Genomic DNA, 16,811 nt, shown 5'->3' with positions numbered 1-16,811 from the left:
CATAATTATATTAAAATCTATATAAATAAATTATTAATAGATTAAAAGCTTCATACAAATTTATAATAATTGCCTAAAAATGCACGTGAAAATGAAGTAGTTCGATGCCTTATTATTTTTGTTAATATATTTAATAATATTAAATCAAATATATATAATGTTAGTCTTAACTTATATGGATGGATAGTTAACGTTTTTGTAAAACACTTATTTAACACGAATTCTATTTTTATAATATATAAATTATATAAAATAAAATATATATAAATATATAATGGGTTAATACATATTTTAACCCCTAAACTTCATAATTTGTATTTAATTGGTACTTAATTTTATAACATAAAAAAGTAATTTAAGTATGATTTCTAAGTCAACAAAAATTTAATTACGAAGATGTTGAGATGCCCATTTCTCATTTAATTCTTAAAACAAAAATAGTTGTTATATATTTATTGACAAATAAAAATAAAATCAAACATGTCACCAAACTGACCAAAAAGAAACTAAGTTCAATTCCATGGATTCTAAATGAAGACCAACAACAATTATTAGCCGTAATCTATGATTCAAGTTTCCACATGGATCAGTTTTCTAAACCCCCAAAGTGTCACAATCTAAAGCACATATGAAGTTCAAAAGAAGTAAAAGATGAACCAACAACAGCAAATTCAAAGCTACCAACCATTGATGTTCACTGTTTAGTTCTGGGAATTTGATGTTGCACCTTTTCTCAATTTTTTTTTTTCTTTGGGGTACTTTTAAGATACCAATCTGGTTACTATGACCAAATCCGATATTCTACCAACAGATCATATGATTTTCAATTTAATTTCCGAATGTTGGTTCACTTTCATTCATGATGACTAACTTGTTACAGGTTGCATTGAGCATCTTTAACTTGCTATCTAAACTTGATCCTAACAGCTGGTAGGTGCTATTTTTTTTTGAGAGCTTAAGTTTGAAGATAAGTCTTCAAATACATTGAAAAAAAAAAACTGTAACAACAAATGAACTAAAAGAAAAACCCTTTGTCCCCCTAATCCTCTTGAGCTCAATGAAGGGGCAATCTGCAGAGAGGATCCAATCATTGTTTCCTGTTTTATTAGCTTCCCTTCTTGTTTTAGGAACAGCACAATTAGTGTTTGATAGCTTGAAGAGTGGCAAAAGCTATGTATTTCAGTACTATGGCAAACGGGAGAAGCTGAGGAAATCGGTTTTTGTTTTACCGGAAGATCGGATGGATGAAAGTTGCAACCTGTTTGAAGGGCAATGGGTTTGGGACAATGTCTCATATCCTCTTTATGAAGAAAATAGCTGCCCTTACTTGGTTAAACAAACAACTTGTCTAAAAAATGGCAGGCCTGATTCTTTTTACCAAAACTGGAGATGGCAGCCTCATGCATGCAACCTACCAAGGTATACATACATACATATATATATATGCATATATATACATGAAAGTAAATAGGGAATTACTTAAAGTATGCTGTGACTTGCAGGTTTGATCCATTGAAGCTATTGGACATTTTGAGGGACAAAAGATTGATGTTCATAGGGGATTCAGTTCAAAGAGCCCAATTTGAATCAATGGTTTGCCTGGTACAATCTGTGATTCCCAAAGGGAAGAAATCTTTTAAAAGAGATCCTCCTAGGAAGGTCTTCAAAGCCAAGGTACTTAAACCTGCATCTTCATTGACCATAACACTTACAATTGCAGTGTATTTTTCCAAGATTTATGTGATATGATTTGCTTGTTGGTGATTATAATACAGGAGTACAATGCAACTATTGAGTACTATTGGGCTCCATTCATTGTGGAATCTATCTCTGACCATGCGACAAATCATACTGTATTAAAACGTCTGGTCAACCTTGACTCCATATCTAAACATGGCAAGAGCTGGGAAGGAGTGGATGTGTTAGTATTTGAGAGCTATGTATGGTGGATGTATAGGCCTCAGATCAACGCTACGTAAGTACGACGTACAATCTAAATCGGAATCCACAAATCTGCTATAAAATCAATCGGAATCACAAATCTAAATTGAACATATCCATCTAAATCAGAATCCACAAATCTGCTATAAAATCATATCCATATTTGAAACTCATTTTGGCCATTGGTTTCAGCTACGGATCCATGGAGGATGTTCAAGAATATAATGTCACAACTGCCTATAGAATTGCAATGGAAACTTGGGGGAATTGGTTAGAATCCACCATTAATCCTCATCTTCAAAAGGTTTTTTTCATGAGTATGTCCCCAACACACCTGTGGTGAGTTCTACTGGTTATTTAACTAGAAAATCTTTCATTTACAATGGGAAGAAAAGCTTATAATTGTTGTGAAATTTTCCATTCCAGGAGCTGGGAATGGAAGCCAGGCAGCCGTGGAAACTGCTTCAATGAGTCTTACCCCATCCAAGGTTCATATTGGGGCACGGGGTCTAACCTAGCTATCATGGAGATACTTCATGAAGTTTTACAAGACCTTAAAATCAATGTCACATTTTTGAACATTACCCAGTTATCAGAATATAGGAAAGATGCTCATACGACAGTTTTCGGAGAACGAAGAGGCAAGCTCTTGACAAAGGAACAAAGAGCTGACCCACTGAATTTTGCTGATTGCATTCATTGGTGCTTACCAGGAGTACCTGATACATGGAATGAGATTTTGTATGCATATTTGTTGCAGAGTTATCAAAATTTTTTGTAAATTCAACAGTATTGCTTGTCAAAAAATTGGAGATGAACGTCAAAATGATGATGCAAAAAAGTGTCTCAGCTATCAAGCTTGAGTGTGAAGAAATGGTTCATGTCCACTGAATATGTATAAGGAAAATATATAAAAGAAATAGGTATATACTGTTAAAATTTGAAATGTGTGCCATTTATGATAGAAATTTGATTTACAAGACAGACCGATTACCTGCATATTCATGAATATTCAGAGTGTATCTCATTCTTTTGGCACAAGGAAAAGGCTCGAGAATGAACCCGGTTGAAGCTAATCTAATCAACATAATTTGTTTAAGTGGTTAAAGGAGTTCCCAGTCGGAATCACATACAAGTTCCGTTTGCGTATTTTTGGACTTTGAGGTTGCAGTAGAGGATGAGGGACGTGGAGTTTGGAAATGATTGTGGTCTGACCCCATGTCCGCATCTCCAAACCATATTGCTAGCTGCTCATACTCCTTCACCAGCCTCTTCTTCGAAGTTAAAGCATCCTTGATTCTTTTCTATTGAAAGCAAATGACAAATCAGCAAATTAGCTAAGGATTATTTTGGAAGTAAAAGAAGCTCCTATCAGATAAGGCATACATTCCAATTCAGTCCCAGTTGCCTAAAGCATCACACTGAAAGTAGCTTAAAGTTCGTTTTCATTTGTATAGTAATGCATGTCTCAAGATGAATAAAGCAAAACTGACTATTAAATTGCCAGTACTTTGCCTGATAAATGACTCGTGTGCAGAGATATTCATAATATCAACTGTATTTGCATTGCGAACATATGATTTTCTCATAAGAATTTACTGAAAACAGAAAATTGTATTGGAGAAAGCTATTTCTCATGTTGCAAAGAAGATCTCCAATGCACCTGACTCTGTGTGTGTGTGTGTGTGTGCGCATGTGAGAGAGAGAGAGAGAACGACCTTGTATGATTTGTGTTTATTCATTATATGAGAGACGGCATTAAGTGCAGTAACATCGGGAATATGACAGCTATCCTCGAGCTTCACCTCATCATACAATTCAATGGTCTCCATGGAAGAAATATTGATATCATCAGTGGGATCATCTATAGGTCCTGTTTATGGTTCTCAGAATTAGAGAAAATAAAATTACAGTTATTAAGCTTCTGCATTCAACAGTTCTACCAAAAGGTAACGTAAAACAAAGTTTCTATGATATGGTGCAAACCAATAACCAAAAATGCATAACATAAAGAACCATTCATCACTCACAAAGACTAGTGACTTCATACCTTAGAAGTACACACAAACACAAATTGATTAATTTGAAAGTCATTTTGATCATGTTGCTGACTGACCTAACCGTTAAAATATATAACCATCATATCGCTTGAAGAAACCTCCTTTTTAACGTCACTATTATTTCATTATTGAACAATAGTGGCTTGTATCCCAATTGGCAGAAAAAAAAAAAAAAAAAACTAGACACAATTAAAGTAAGCTTGGTTTCTGAAGTTTCTAACAGTTTTTTGGTACAAAGTTCTTGTCATTATTATTATGTCAAGCAAGGTCGGAACTGTACAGTTTGCATTATCATCATCCTCATTATTGATATCACAATTACAAAAACTGCTATTGATATTTGAAATTAACAAAAATGAGGATGGAGAAACACACTTAAAAGGAAGGCAGAGAAGAAAGCAATCAAGCTATATATTTTGCTTGCTTACCAATATTAGAAGAGGATAAAGCCTGAATTTGAGCAGGTTCACCACCAAAGTAAACATTTTTGTTTCCTGATATTTCAGTCAGGGACTTGGGACTATTAGCAGTTCTGTAGGCATCATTTTCTGCGATATCACAAGATGAAAATCAATTCCACAAGAGAGAAAATATATGCTTATCATAACGTAAGAACAAGATGTTAACCAGGAGATGCCATGGACAAGTCATTCCCAGACAAAATGGGTACTGCCAATTCAGCCACGTTAATGGGGTCATGAGAAATTAATGCTTTTGCAGGTGAATGTTCAAGCGAATTCTTCTCCGGAAAATAAAATTCCTTTAACACTGAACCACAAGAAGAAACGACTCCAACCTCTGCCATAACTTCCTCAGAGCGAATGCCTGAAGATGTCATTTTGTAAGAAGTAACATCACCTGAAGCATCTGAGACACAGTCAGAGACACCTGCACTGTCATTTTTATCTTTTCTTTCGTTTTGGTCACCCTGAACTAAAGTTGCAGAAGAAACATCAGATTGAACAACAGATGGAATTTCATCATCACAATTAACAATCTCATTCACCATTGAAGCTCCAAATGATTCTTCCTCACCAGGAAAGGTCGACTCTGAAACATCAGATGCAGATGGCTTTCTCACATCCTGAACTGAAGTTGAAGGAGGAACCTCAGCTTCGAAAGGCATTTCTTTCTCATTACAATCAATGAACTTGCTCAACATTGAAGATCCAGAGGATTCCTTCTCAAAAGGAGATAGTAAACCTGACACCATGGTTGCCGAATGCTTTTCCATTGTGGCATGTTCCTCTGGGTTCACTTCAGGTTTTGTATCATTCAAAAAGCCAGCAACTTGTTCTGAAGTTAGATTTTGTTTCCCCAAAAGGGAATCCACAGAATTAAGGTTACCTGGTTGGTCTACAAGGCAAATCTCACCAAACTCACACTCAAGCTGCTTGTTTACCTCATCAACTGTACTATTATCACTAATTTTTGTCTCCCTTTTAGGGGATTGGAACTCCATATCAATGAATTTATCCTCACTCTGAGATATCAGCTCCGGTACATCAGACCTGGATGCCATTTTCCTTATGCCATTTTCTTCTCTGCTAACATCAGAGCTTGTAATTTTCATAACATCACTAACTAGTGGGGACATTTTGTCCGACTCTGCCCCATCAAAGGCATCAACAGAAGCCGGAATACTTAATTGAACTGAACGGAAAAGTTCATTAGAAGCATGATCAGGCTGTTTTTCAATGGGATCAACTTCAGCAACTTTTGATTCAAAAGAGGTACCAATTGTAGTGCTTCTTTTTAAAGCCACTCCTTTGGCATCATGTTTTAGAGGAAGCATAACATCAGAATAAAATCGCTTCATGCTTTTACCCACACTTTGTGCCTGATTCTCAACATATTTGACAGTGTCCTGCAGATAAAGCCATTTACAACATTATGAAAGAAAGCCAAAGCATATATATTCTCGGTTGCATCAAACACTACTAATCACCATAAGTTCATTCAGCCAACTGATACCACATCATGGCTGAAGATGGGAGGAAGCAATTCCCTCATAATGGGATCAAAGAATTAATACCTGATTCACGATATTATCCATCTCATGGCACAACGTTTCAAACTTCTGGTAAATGCCCCCCACCCAGCCAATACCTTTAAATCTAGAATCCATCACAGAGTGTCAGATTGTTAAAGTCAATGCCACACATACCTCAGTATTAACAACAGGTATATGGCCTTATTCCTGCCCCCCGAGTCTTTAATTTAGCCTGAAAAAAATTGCAGAATTGTAGTGAACACTTAAAAAACTTGATGAAAATAAAAACACCCAGATGAGTGATACCGCCAACATCTAAATCAGGAAAGCATCAATTCAAAGGTGCAAATAGATTGAGACATACATAATTGTCTTCCCAATTACTATCATTTCAATCAAAGTACAGTTATGTGATAATATGCAACTAAACCCATTTTAATTCATCCACTTCACAAATTAACAGCTTGTAGCACTTGAAACCGACAATATCCTCCATGACTAACCATCTCAAAAAACCAAATTTCAAGGAAACTAAGAATTAACATTGCGTTATGCCCCCAGTTTTCACCGATTTAACCATCCATAAGTATAATCGCACTAAAAAGAAGAAAAAATAGAAATCTTCTTTTCCCATTATTGCTTTGAAACATTACATAAAAGAAGTATTTTTCGTTTTATTATTTTCCCTGACAATGTATGACACATCACTTCATCACCATCATACATACATACATACATGCATGCAGCATGCACAAAAATAGAAACCACGAAAATCATCTAAAAATTGTGTTTTGCACAATCATCAGCTGTTTTCCATAAATAAAATTCGCTTTACATCAACATATACTAAGGGACATAGATCTTTACATCACAAAGAGTCCAAATTCATTAAAAGTTAAAACAATTTTAGAAAAACTTATGAGAATTACAAAGACTGAGGAATATAAGAAAAAACCCAGAACAATACAAAGAAGAAAGAGAAGATGGGTTGGCTTACTGGTGGCCGTGGCCGTGGCCGGTGGTGGACGGCGGATACCGTTGATCAACAGAGTTTATTGAGAGAGGAGAAAGGGGTTTTATGTGGACAAAGCGGAGGGGTTTTTAGTGGTCTTTAATGGGTAAACCACCCCGTTGTTATCATTAAATGGAAAATTATAACTAATTTTATTTTTAAAAAAAATAAAAACAATTAATTAATGAAAATCTATAAGTATATTAATGATTAAGGAAAGTATGATTTAATTTAATGTGAGAAAACGTGTAATGGATAACCTAAGAAGTTTGATAGAATTGAAGTACAATTTTATATGGTATATAAAGATAATGCTTTGAAACTAAGGAATGAGGAAGGAAACAGTTTTGCATTTATAATATCAACTTCATAATCTTAAGGAATTAACCCATGTCACCATCATCACTATCATTTTAATCATACTTATACATTGTGATGAAACAGTAAATAATAAATAATTAATTGTGAGTTTTATGGATTATGATATATCTCCTTTATTATTTGTTTTTTTTTAAATTTTGAATTTCGATTGAAAATACTTCATAATCTTTCAACTCTAATTATAAAATTAAAATATACTGAGGTGCAAAATTTTCAATTTATTGACATAAATGTTTATAGTTTTAGGAGTAAATAAAAATTTTAATTTAAAATTTTGTAATCACTGTTAGTGACTTGCTATTACACCTACATTAGGACAAGAAGATCAAAATGATAAAAAGGAATATATATTTATATAAAAATTTTCTCGTTAAATTTTCAATTAAACTAAAACCATGGAGACCATCAAAGACTTAGAAAATAGAATAGGGAATAACCACTGCACCCACCCAAAAACTGATTATACTAATACTCGAATAACTTGGAACTAATTTCTTTTTTATGTTTAATATATATTAATTTTATTTTATCAAAACTATTCAGACCGATCACAATTGAAATCCTGAGATATTTCTTAAACCAGTTGCTCTTTGAACTTGTTGGTTACACTTTGAATAAAAGCTACTTCACATCTTTCTAATGAAAAGATAAGACCATTTGTTGGATCCTCTGAAACTTCAAATTAAGGACAAAGATATACAAAGAGTGGAGTTAAGGAAATTTCATGACAACTTCCTCCGGTTAGGTATACAAAACTGTACACTCTAATACATCACCAATGAGCCCACCACTTAACCACTTTCTCTCCAGCAATCACAAGGTTGGGTTGCAATATCATCTGGTCTTCGATTGGCTCCTGGGGACTGATGGTTGCTGATGTTTTCTTTTTGTATTGAGAGCGCGCATTACTTGCTTCATTTGAGTGCTTAGGGGTGCAGCCTCATCCGGCCTTCCATCTTTATCTTTGAGGTTGGTTTATGCTCAATGTTGTTCCACAGGAAATGGCCAAAAAAAGGGCAGAGAACAAAGAAGATACCAATGCCGGTTAGCATAAAAACAGAGCATCAATTCTCCACTCAACACCATAAAAGGATGTTAGACAATTCAACTCCCCTAGCCAATAGTCAAACAAAGTGAAAATATATGCTCCTGTTTCTTCAAAATGGGGAAAAAATATTCTTGAAAGCAACCTAGATAGATAAATGAGAATATCGAAAGAGGGCGACAACATAACTAGGTAAATGGTCAGTTCAAATTGCCTAATTTTTCATCAGATAATGACACCATGGAAAAGAATCCTAATTTCCAATAAAAGCCAAATTTAGTATCTAGGATAAGATATTTAAAGTCAACAGGGTATCCAAATATCATGGTTAAAAGACTTGACACAATTCAGTCTGCAAATTTGGCAAGCAAAAACAAATCACGATCAAATGGTTTCCAACTCCTTAAAACAAAATGCATCATTCATAACATGAACCCCTCTTCAGAGAAACAAGCCAAGATAATTTAAAAGGAGCAGGTATAAAAATCAGCCACCACAAGCATATCACACAGGGAAATTCTTTCAAAAATTCATCTATAGAGAAATCTTGCATGTTATGCATCCAAGAATATCATCATACATTAATGTGAAAAGTTGCCAACTGAAGCTCGATGGAAAGACTAGGGAAAAGCCTTCTTAGTCTCACTCCATTAACCAAAAACAGCCATTAGAAACGTATATTTTCTTCTGGGAGAAAGGCATATTTAGATCCATGGAATGAACAACTCCATTCCAACAGGATATTGACCTTGGTTTCAGCAAGTAGACTAAAAAAATTTCATAATGCATAGAATATCATTATTAGCTGCAGGAACTGCCACCACCAGGAAAGATAAAGGGAAACTAAACACTAGCCTTTCAAATGGTTTCCTGCACAACCTACAAGATACTTAACCGCACAGACAACAGTCCATTACTCCACCGTGCACAAAACAGTAAGTCAACCAACAAAGATGACTGCCAGAGACAGTTGCAGCTCATGGGAGAAAGAGATACATTGTCACCAATAAATTGGTACACAGCATGTGCTCAGTTACAAATCCAACAGAACCCAATGACAACCACAGATTATACAAGCACCACAACATCAAAAACTGGCAGCAGCACATACACTTATAAGTACTTGCTACTTTCACATTATTAGATTCTTCAGTGAAACAAGAACCCACTCAAAAGGTCCATGTTTTGAGGGTACACTACAAATTTGAACACATTCAGGAAACCAGAATTACCTCTCCTCAATAAAAGGAATATAGGCAAGTATCACAAGAAGGCAACCAAAACTCTTGCAACTAAATAATAAAATGCAAACACAAAAGTCTTGAAGACATCTTAGGGTGGAAACTTTGTCATTTAGATATACTGGGTACATCAAAGTAGTTAAGGAACACAATAAATTACATTAGAAAATGGCTTTGTTTAGCTAAGTGCTAAAAGAAATCATTTATTTAACAACATAGTAACAACTTCCCAGTGTAGGTTCATTACACCCCAAATAATTTATATAGAAAAATAAAGAACTACATTCAACTTGAATATGCGTACAAGATAGAAAAGTCAAAATTATAGCAACATCAACCAACAAAGAAACAAACTTCCAAGTAAGGGAGATGTGGTAGCAACTGTAGATACCGGCAAGAATAGGGGAAAAAACATTAACTCACTACTTTTATTATTAAAAAACTATACTAATGATTAAAAGGGCCACTGGAACAGAAGTTCCTAACATAGAAAAGCTAGTCTATGTCACAAGTTTTGCTAACCAGCAATCAGAAATAAACATCTTAAAGGTGCAGATCAAGAGAAGTGGCTGTAAGAGCCAAGCAAATACATTCATCAAGCCAGAGTATATATAGTCTTGCATTCACGCAATCACCAGAACCACAAAAAGCATCTGCGCCCAACAAGCTGTCATAAACCTGAATCAAACCCATTGACAACTCAATTCATCATTCCACATCACCAAGCAAAACAAATGTCAAAGATAATTGAAAAGCAGTGTATAAAGCAAAATTAGTGGAATAGAAACAAACACTGCACTTACTTGAATGGATCAGCTCAAACTTTCTTCAGTTTTCAAACAAACAAAAGATCAAATAGAAGCAAAGCAATTGCAGCCATCATATCCAATCAAATAAATAGAAAATTTTAAACAGCAGCACAAACAATCACGCAATAAAACAGGAAAAAGAAGTCATACAACTCCACAATGATCAAAAACATTTTGAAACATGAAATAATGCAAAGCTAGATCCCATTTGAGGATAAAATTTCCTCAGAGTAGTTAATGGAAATTAGGTAATCAACTAAAAAAAATACACTAGATTATAAGAAGCAAAGAAAGATTTTTCTTTTTGGTACATAGCAAATGGGAATCAACAATTAGAAAGATTAAGGCAGCATAAAGGATATCTTGGCTTCTGCACAAAGTCTGACCACCTCACTAGTTTATAAGAAGCAAAGAAAGAAGAATATCAAAATTATAATATGCTATGCAAAGCTGGCATGTTATGGCAAGTTGAACATGAAATATCAGTTAAGTAGGAAGAAGCATTTTAGATTAAAATTAGCTATTCTATTTTTGCCCCTTGCTGCGAATCAAATGAAGTGTGCATTCTGGAGTACAAATTTAGAATATTAAATACTCCATAAACATAAAAGGAGACAGAAAACTCAAACATAAGAAAACTGCTATTATATTTGGAAAACTGACTACAGATGGACATATCATCTTATCTCAACATCATTTAAATAATGGACATTGGTAAAATAAAATCAACCCAGATACTTAAAAATGTGTACACAAAGGACTTGTATGCATCTTAGTTAAAAATGTTTACCAAAAAGAACTGTATGCGTGCTCACTGTTAGAAACATTTCAATCTCACAAAATTTAGAAGAGAGCTTGTTCTCATCAAGACAATATCCATTCACTAAAACCCACAATCTGCAGAAGACAGTTCTGTACACATGATTAAACCTTGATTAAACCTAAGATCATAACATGCCTTTCAACACCTGAAGTTAAAAGGTATATAAAGTATTTCTTATATTTACTAAGATTTAACATGCTTTTTTTAAAAAAAAAATTCACTAACAAGTGGTGTCAGTCACTTGATTCATGACAAACAATAAGAGGCTTCACTAATATTAAAGATAATCAGCCACACATAGATAAGTTTATTTATACTTATGTCTCAATATATGGGCATAAAATTTTGAAATTTTGGGTATATAATAGAAGATTTAAAATCTGCAACAGAAAAAATCCATTTGAAAATGCAACAAAATGCAGCAATATATGGTATCTTCAACAAAGGAAAAACCACTAGATACAGACAATCAAGCAACTATATAGCACAGAAGTAACACAACTCAGAAAAAAGCTGGAAAAGAACCAAAAAGTTTCAAGCAACAGCACACAAGGAACAAATATGTACAACAAAACAAGCAAGCAAGCAACCACAAAGACAGAAATCAAGTCACTAATCAGCAAAGAGTAAAAACCGCATAACACCTAGTGTAGCATAAATGAATTTACAGAATACCAAAACAAGGAGAACTACCTCAGTAGAAAGGTGGTCCATTGGGATACATTCCACCAGGTGGAACTCTCGGCACAGGGGATGTCCCAGCTCCTTGGTGATGCTGACTGGGGAAAGCAGCTGCAGAAGACAAGCTGTAATGAGCAGTCTCCGGATATCCCCCAGATGGCATCCCAACAGAGTTTGGTGGCATTCTATATAAAGAAGACCCTGCAGCTGCACCACTCAAACCAACCCCTGCACCAGCACCAGTCAACCCACCATAGCCAGTTGAACCTGGTCCACCATAACCACCATACGGCCCACTAAGGCCAGAACCATAACCACCACCAGCGGCGCCTCCACTCCCACTCAATGCCCCAACCCCAACTCCTGAAGAATTCAAGTGATGAGGATGACCCATTGGGCCGGGCGGCCCTTGCAACCCACCGGGAAACCCACCATAACCACCCATGCCACCTGGTCCACCAGGCCCCACAGGGCCACCGTAACCTCCACCATGTCCTCCAACCCCCATCTCTGTATTTCCTGGAGCCCCAACTCCACTTTGCATCATCCCATCTTGTCCTGGCTTCCCTTTTTTCCCTTCAATAGCAAGCTTACAATTCAATTGTCTCCCATCAATATTCTTCACCGGCTCCACCAACGCCGACTGAGCCCCTTCTGCCGTCTTATAAACAAAAAGAGCAAATCCCTTTGATTTCCCGGTCTGCTTATCGAAGCCCAAAGGACCCTCTTCAATTTCCCCATACTGTGCAAAATGACCCAATAACTTATCCGCTGACATGTCGTACGGCACATTGGCTACATAAATCTTCCTCATATGAACATCCACAGGGTTAGTATTCGTCCCCGAATTCCCCGCTGCGGCCAGCTGAGTCACCGTGACTCTACCGTCGATTTTCTTACTGGGTTCTTTAAGAGCAAGCAAAGCACCATCGACGTGCTTAAAGGTAACGAATCCATACCCTTTGGATTTCCCAGTAGCCTTGTCGAGGATAACAACCGCCTCTTCGAGTTCCCCATAGACCGAAAAAAGCGAACGAAGGCCGTCGGTTGTAGTATCCCAACCCAACCCACGGATGAAGAGCTTCCTTTGAGATGGATCTTGATCGGCAATAGAGCGTGCGGCGGAAAGAACATCAAGGTGACGACAAACGGCGTCTTGGAGGATGTCAAGGAGTTGATCGACGGTGAATCGCTCGATTAGCTTGCGGCCATCTTGTGGGGTTAGTTTGGTGATTGGGTCAGGTTCCGATACCGCTGAAATAATACCATTTTCATCAAGCTTGCGTTTCTTGGTGGGATCCATGAATTGCATCTCTAAGGATTCTTAAAACCCAAACCCTAGAAAGCACTAAAGAAAGAAAGGTATAGACCTTCCAAATTGAGGTTAAAGAAAAGAAGAACAAGATTAGTAAAGGACGTTATTGTATGTATCGGATACGAGGAGTGGCGTATGGCGGTGTTTATCTTTATAGTTCGGGTGCCAACCTTTTAAGCCTTTTTCGTTTTAGGCCGATGGCTCAATTAAATTTTTGTTATCAGATATTGGGCTCAACCATGATTCTGGGCTGACTCTTAGAAATAGTTTTACAAGCTACTAGAGTTTGGGATACCTAGCTACTTGAATTCGAGTACCTTACTGTTTAGCTTGAATAGGTTGCGAGTTAATTCGATAATTTTAGTATGAATTTTATATTCAATCTCAAATAAAAATAGTCGAGCTTGAAATTAAATATAGGAGTTGTACTCGGGTTGTTCTTATAAAATAAAACTTGATTGAACTAGCTTGACAAATTAGGTTTTTATTTTTGTTCCATACTTGGTTAATAGGGTAAAAAAAATTCTAACTATGATTCATTGTGTTATGACTTTATATATTGAAATGTTGATGATTATGGTACTTGGAAATAGACTATGCAATGGACCAAGAACAAGGGTTAAGGGCATGTTGAACACATTAATTTGATTTGAAAAGGGTTAAGGGCATGTTGAACACATTAATTTGATTTGAAATATTTTAAAAAGGAAATTGGTTAACGAGGTTAATTGATAATGCTTTGATTATATGAAGTATGTTGAACTGATAATATCATAAATTAATCATTTTTTATAATCAGAATTAAGTTTCTTGTGAAAGTTTGTATTATAGGTCAATTCTATATATTATGATTTGTATTTTTTTTATTATTATGCTAACATATATTCTATTTAGCTTTACAACTGTCGAATGTTTGGACTTCATGTCCGAGACACATTTTATAAGTTATAATAGAAGCGTCTATTTATTTTGATGAGTTGTTCCCATCTCAATGCTTTTAAGTATATTTTCATTCAAGATACTCACTTTTCCATAACATTTAAATGTTCTACGTATATTATCGTTGTCAACAACAATTTCCTTTTGTCAGCTCCATTATTATATTCATAATTTCAAGTATTGAACCTCTTATGAGTACTCTCGCCTCCTTTAACTTGTAATGATATTCATTTCTTACTCTTTTCTTTTAAGAATTTTTTGATTTATAGAACCAACTAGTTTGTCATCCTTCTAGCGTGTCCAAAAATTATTTTTATCACGTTGTCCTTCTAGGACTCATAATTATTTGGAGCATTTTAGTTGGTATATGTATCATCTAATATATGCAATCTCTACATGTCATCACTAAACATGTCTAGCAAATACTTTTTTCCTTCAAACTTTGTGTACATAATATTAGTAGGGGATCATAAAAAGTGATGACATAATTATACTTATTTGTCCTACTTGTCTCCCCCTATTACGAAGAAAATTTGCAACATGATAATTTTTTTTCAAAGTTATAAATATATATCTCTTTTCAACTTTTACCATCAAATAAAAATTCTAAATTTTCTAAATTTCATACTTGATGGTCCATCTTAGTGCATTATGGTAGAATATAAAATAAATATTTTACATCCAAATAGTCGTAGATGAAATTTATTGGCTTATAAATGAAAACCAATTCTCATGGGACAAATGTTTCTTGCATGTTGGCTCTATGCAAATAAAATTACATGCTTATTTTAAAGCTATTCTTATATTAATGGTTAAGCAATTAAATGGAGGCATAGTTTTGCTAACCATTAAGTATAATATATATAGGCATAGACAATTTAATATTATCTCAGCTAAAACTACGAAAATCAAGCTTAGGATATAATGCACCAGCGTTGTTAGCACAAATTGCATACTATAGAGATTGTGCACAATCAAATTATTTCAAGAAATAATACTGCAAACTTTGAGTTGCATACATGTGATACATGAGCTCATATATTATTTGGATATCATCCAAAAATGCAACCAACCTCTAACTTTAGCTAATGTTAGTTCAATATTTTTTTCCAAAGAACTAGTATTGATGACAATTATTAAAATGAAGATAACTTCTCATTCTTCAATAAAATCGTATAAATTCTCTTCAAATTATTTTGCATCATCATTGACTTGAGATGATCTAGTTGGTCATAGCAACACTATGAACTTCTTGCCACTATCTCATATGTCAATCATATAAGTGAAGTGTATTGCTTCAAAGAATATTTATAATACAAATACACGAGTATCTCATGTCATTTCTATCTATGGTTTTAATGTAAAACACATAAAGATTTCCTTCAACATATATCTTCTCCATTTGAAAAATAATATTCTACTTTACAAGATTTTGCATCACAAGGAGGTAAAATATTAGCACTTCAACAGCTTTTTATAGTTTGATGCAATATTAGCTCTTTAGAGCATGTAATGATTTTATCATATAACCTTAATGAATGCTTCATTTATTTTAAATAATATACACTTTTGCACTTATTTTTGACATGGATGATAAAAATTTGAATCTTCAAAACTTCATTTACTCGTATAAAAATAAAATGAATAAGTATAAATAAACATATATTAAACATAGCAAATAACAAATTCATATTACTAATCAATCACTATGGTTAGATATTTATTTATATACCATATCACAAAAAAAATTACAAAATATTATAAGGTCACAATAATAGATTAAAGTAGCTTTGAAGCTATAAAGGTTTAAACATAAAGATTTTCTAACCTCCACCTTTTATGGTATAATTTCAATTCAAATTTTACAATATTCAAAGTTTATGACAATTAAATACTTTTACTCCCATTCCACAATAATCATATATATTAATCAAAATTAAAATTAAATAAATCAATACTATTAAAAGGAACCAATCAAAATAAAAACATCTATCTTCATACAAAGATACCAACAACTAAATGCGAGAAGGATTTTATAAATTCATAGAGATACAAATAGAGAATTATATAAATTGAATTAGACTTAAGGTGTGTTTGAAGAATTAAAAATTTAAGTGCTGAAAAATTAAGTATTGAATATTTAATACTAAATCGATAAGTGTTGAATTCATATTGGAAAATTGTTTAGTAAATAAGTCTTGAATATAATTGTATTGTTTGATCAAAATAAATAATAATCTTTAAAAATATTTATTTCATAGTTTTAACTTTATCAATATAATATTTTATATTATTTTGGATAGTTTTGGATAAAAATAAATATGGTAATTTGGTTAACACATTTAAAAAAAGATAATTTATTTTAAATTTTTAATAAAGTAAAATCAACTTAATATTTTCTACATTACGTGTCATGCCCCAATTTTATTGATAACTTTTGTACAATTGAACATAAATGAGTTACTGGTCTAATGGTTAAGTGTTAGTGAATTTGTCCTTTAAACTCGAGTTTGATTCCCTTCCCTTGTGTAATTTTTATTTTCAATATTTTTTCCCAAAACCCTAAGTCCT

General features: G+C 34.0%; 3 protein-coding genes across 4 annotated transcripts; 1 reads left to right on the top strand and 2 right to left on the bottom strand.

The window, feature by feature from the left end:
• Window positions 1–877: 877 nt before the first annotated feature.
• On the top strand, window positions 878–2,887 carry LOC108489876 (protein trichome birefringence-like 31). Its single transcript, XM_017794587.2, has 5 exons — window positions 878–1,419; window positions 1,503–1,674; window positions 1,776–1,975; window positions 2,134–2,280; window positions 2,368–2,887. The coding sequence occupies exons 1-5, from the start codon at window positions 1,058–1,060 to the stop codon at window positions 2,720–2,722; spliced, it is 1,236 nt and encodes a 411-aa protein (XP_017650076.1). The 5' UTR covers window positions 878–1,057; the 3' UTR covers window positions 2,723–2,887.
• LOC108489875 (uncharacterized) lies at window positions 2,875–7,395 on the bottom strand. The gene is made up of 6 exons (XM_017794585.2): window positions 6,992–7,395; window positions 6,037–6,226; window positions 4,629–5,868; window positions 4,430–4,549; window positions 3,660–3,814; window positions 2,875–3,245 (listed from the first exon to the last, which is right to left on the bottom strand). Exons 2-6 carry the CDS (start codon window positions 6,127–6,129, stop codon window positions 3,045–3,047), a joined length of 1,809 nt encoding a protein of 602 aa, XP_017650074.1. The 5' UTR covers window positions 6,130–6,226; window positions 6,992–7,395; the 3' UTR covers window positions 2,875–3,044.
• Window positions 7,396–7,868: 473 nt separating this feature from the next.
• Window positions 7,869–13,467, bottom strand: LOC108453005 (UBP1-associated protein 2C-like). 2 transcript variants are annotated; one of them, XM_017750869.2, is made up of 2 exons: window positions 11,999–13,467; window positions 7,869–10,351 (listed from the first exon to the last, which is right to left on the bottom strand). In XM_017750869.2, exon 1 carries the CDS (start codon window positions 13,296–13,298, stop codon window positions 12,000–12,002), a length of 1,299 nt encoding a protein of 432 aa, XP_017606358.1. In that variant the 5' UTR covers window positions 13,299–13,467; the 3' UTR covers window positions 7,869–10,351; window position 11,999. The 2 variants fall into 2 exon arrangements, with proteins under 2 accessions (XP_017606358.1, XP_052884027.1); XM_053028067.1 differs by having other exon boundaries at window positions 7,869–8,371; window positions 11,999–13,465.
• Between the last annotated feature and the right edge of the window lie 3,344 nt (window positions 13,468–16,811).

The sequence above is a fragment of the Gossypium arboreum genome, chromosome 5, assembly GCF_025698485.1.
Source record: "Gossypium arboreum isolate Shixiya-1 chromosome 5, ASM2569848v2, whole genome shotgun sequence".
NCBI lineage: Eukaryota > Viridiplantae > Streptophyta > Magnoliopsida > Malvales > Malvaceae > Gossypium > Gossypium arboreum.
The sequence above is the reverse complement of the archived record's forward strand: the minus strand, read 5'-3'. Positions and strand labels throughout refer to the sequence as shown.

What these genes read in the sequence shown, in the direction of transcription:
- LOC108489876 (XM_017794587.2), top strand. Translation starts at nt 1,058, where the DNA reads ATGAAGGGGCAATCTGCAGAGAGGATCCAATCATTGTTTCCTGTTTTA. An exon ending in GGAAGGTCTTCAAAGCCAAG is followed by an intron (nt 1,675 to 1,775) that starts GTACTTAAACCT and finishes ATTATAATACAG; the next exon opens with GAGTACAATGCAACTATTGA. An exon ending in ATGTCCCCAACACACCTGTG is followed by an intron (nt 2,281 to 2,367) that starts GTGAGTTCTACT and finishes TTTCCATTCCAG; the next exon opens with GAGCTGGGAATGGAAGCCAG.
- LOC108489875 (XM_017794585.2), bottom strand. Translation starts at nt 6,129, where the DNA reads ATGGATTCTAGATTTAAAGGTATTGGCTGGGTGGGGGGCATTTACCAG. An exon ending in CTTGTCCATGGCATCTCCTG is followed by an intron (nt 4,550 to 4,628) that starts GTTAACATCTTG and finishes GTGATATCGCAG; the next exon opens with AAAATGATGCCTACAGAACT. An exon ending in ATAAACACAAATCATACAAG is followed by an intron (nt 3,246 to 3,659) that starts GTCGTTCTCTCT and finishes TGCTTTCAATAG; the next exon opens with AAAAGAATCAAGGATGCTTT.
- LOC108453005 (XM_017750869.2), bottom strand. Translation starts at nt 13,298, where the DNA reads ATGCAATTCATGGATCCCACCAAGAAACGCAAGCTTGATGAAAATGGT.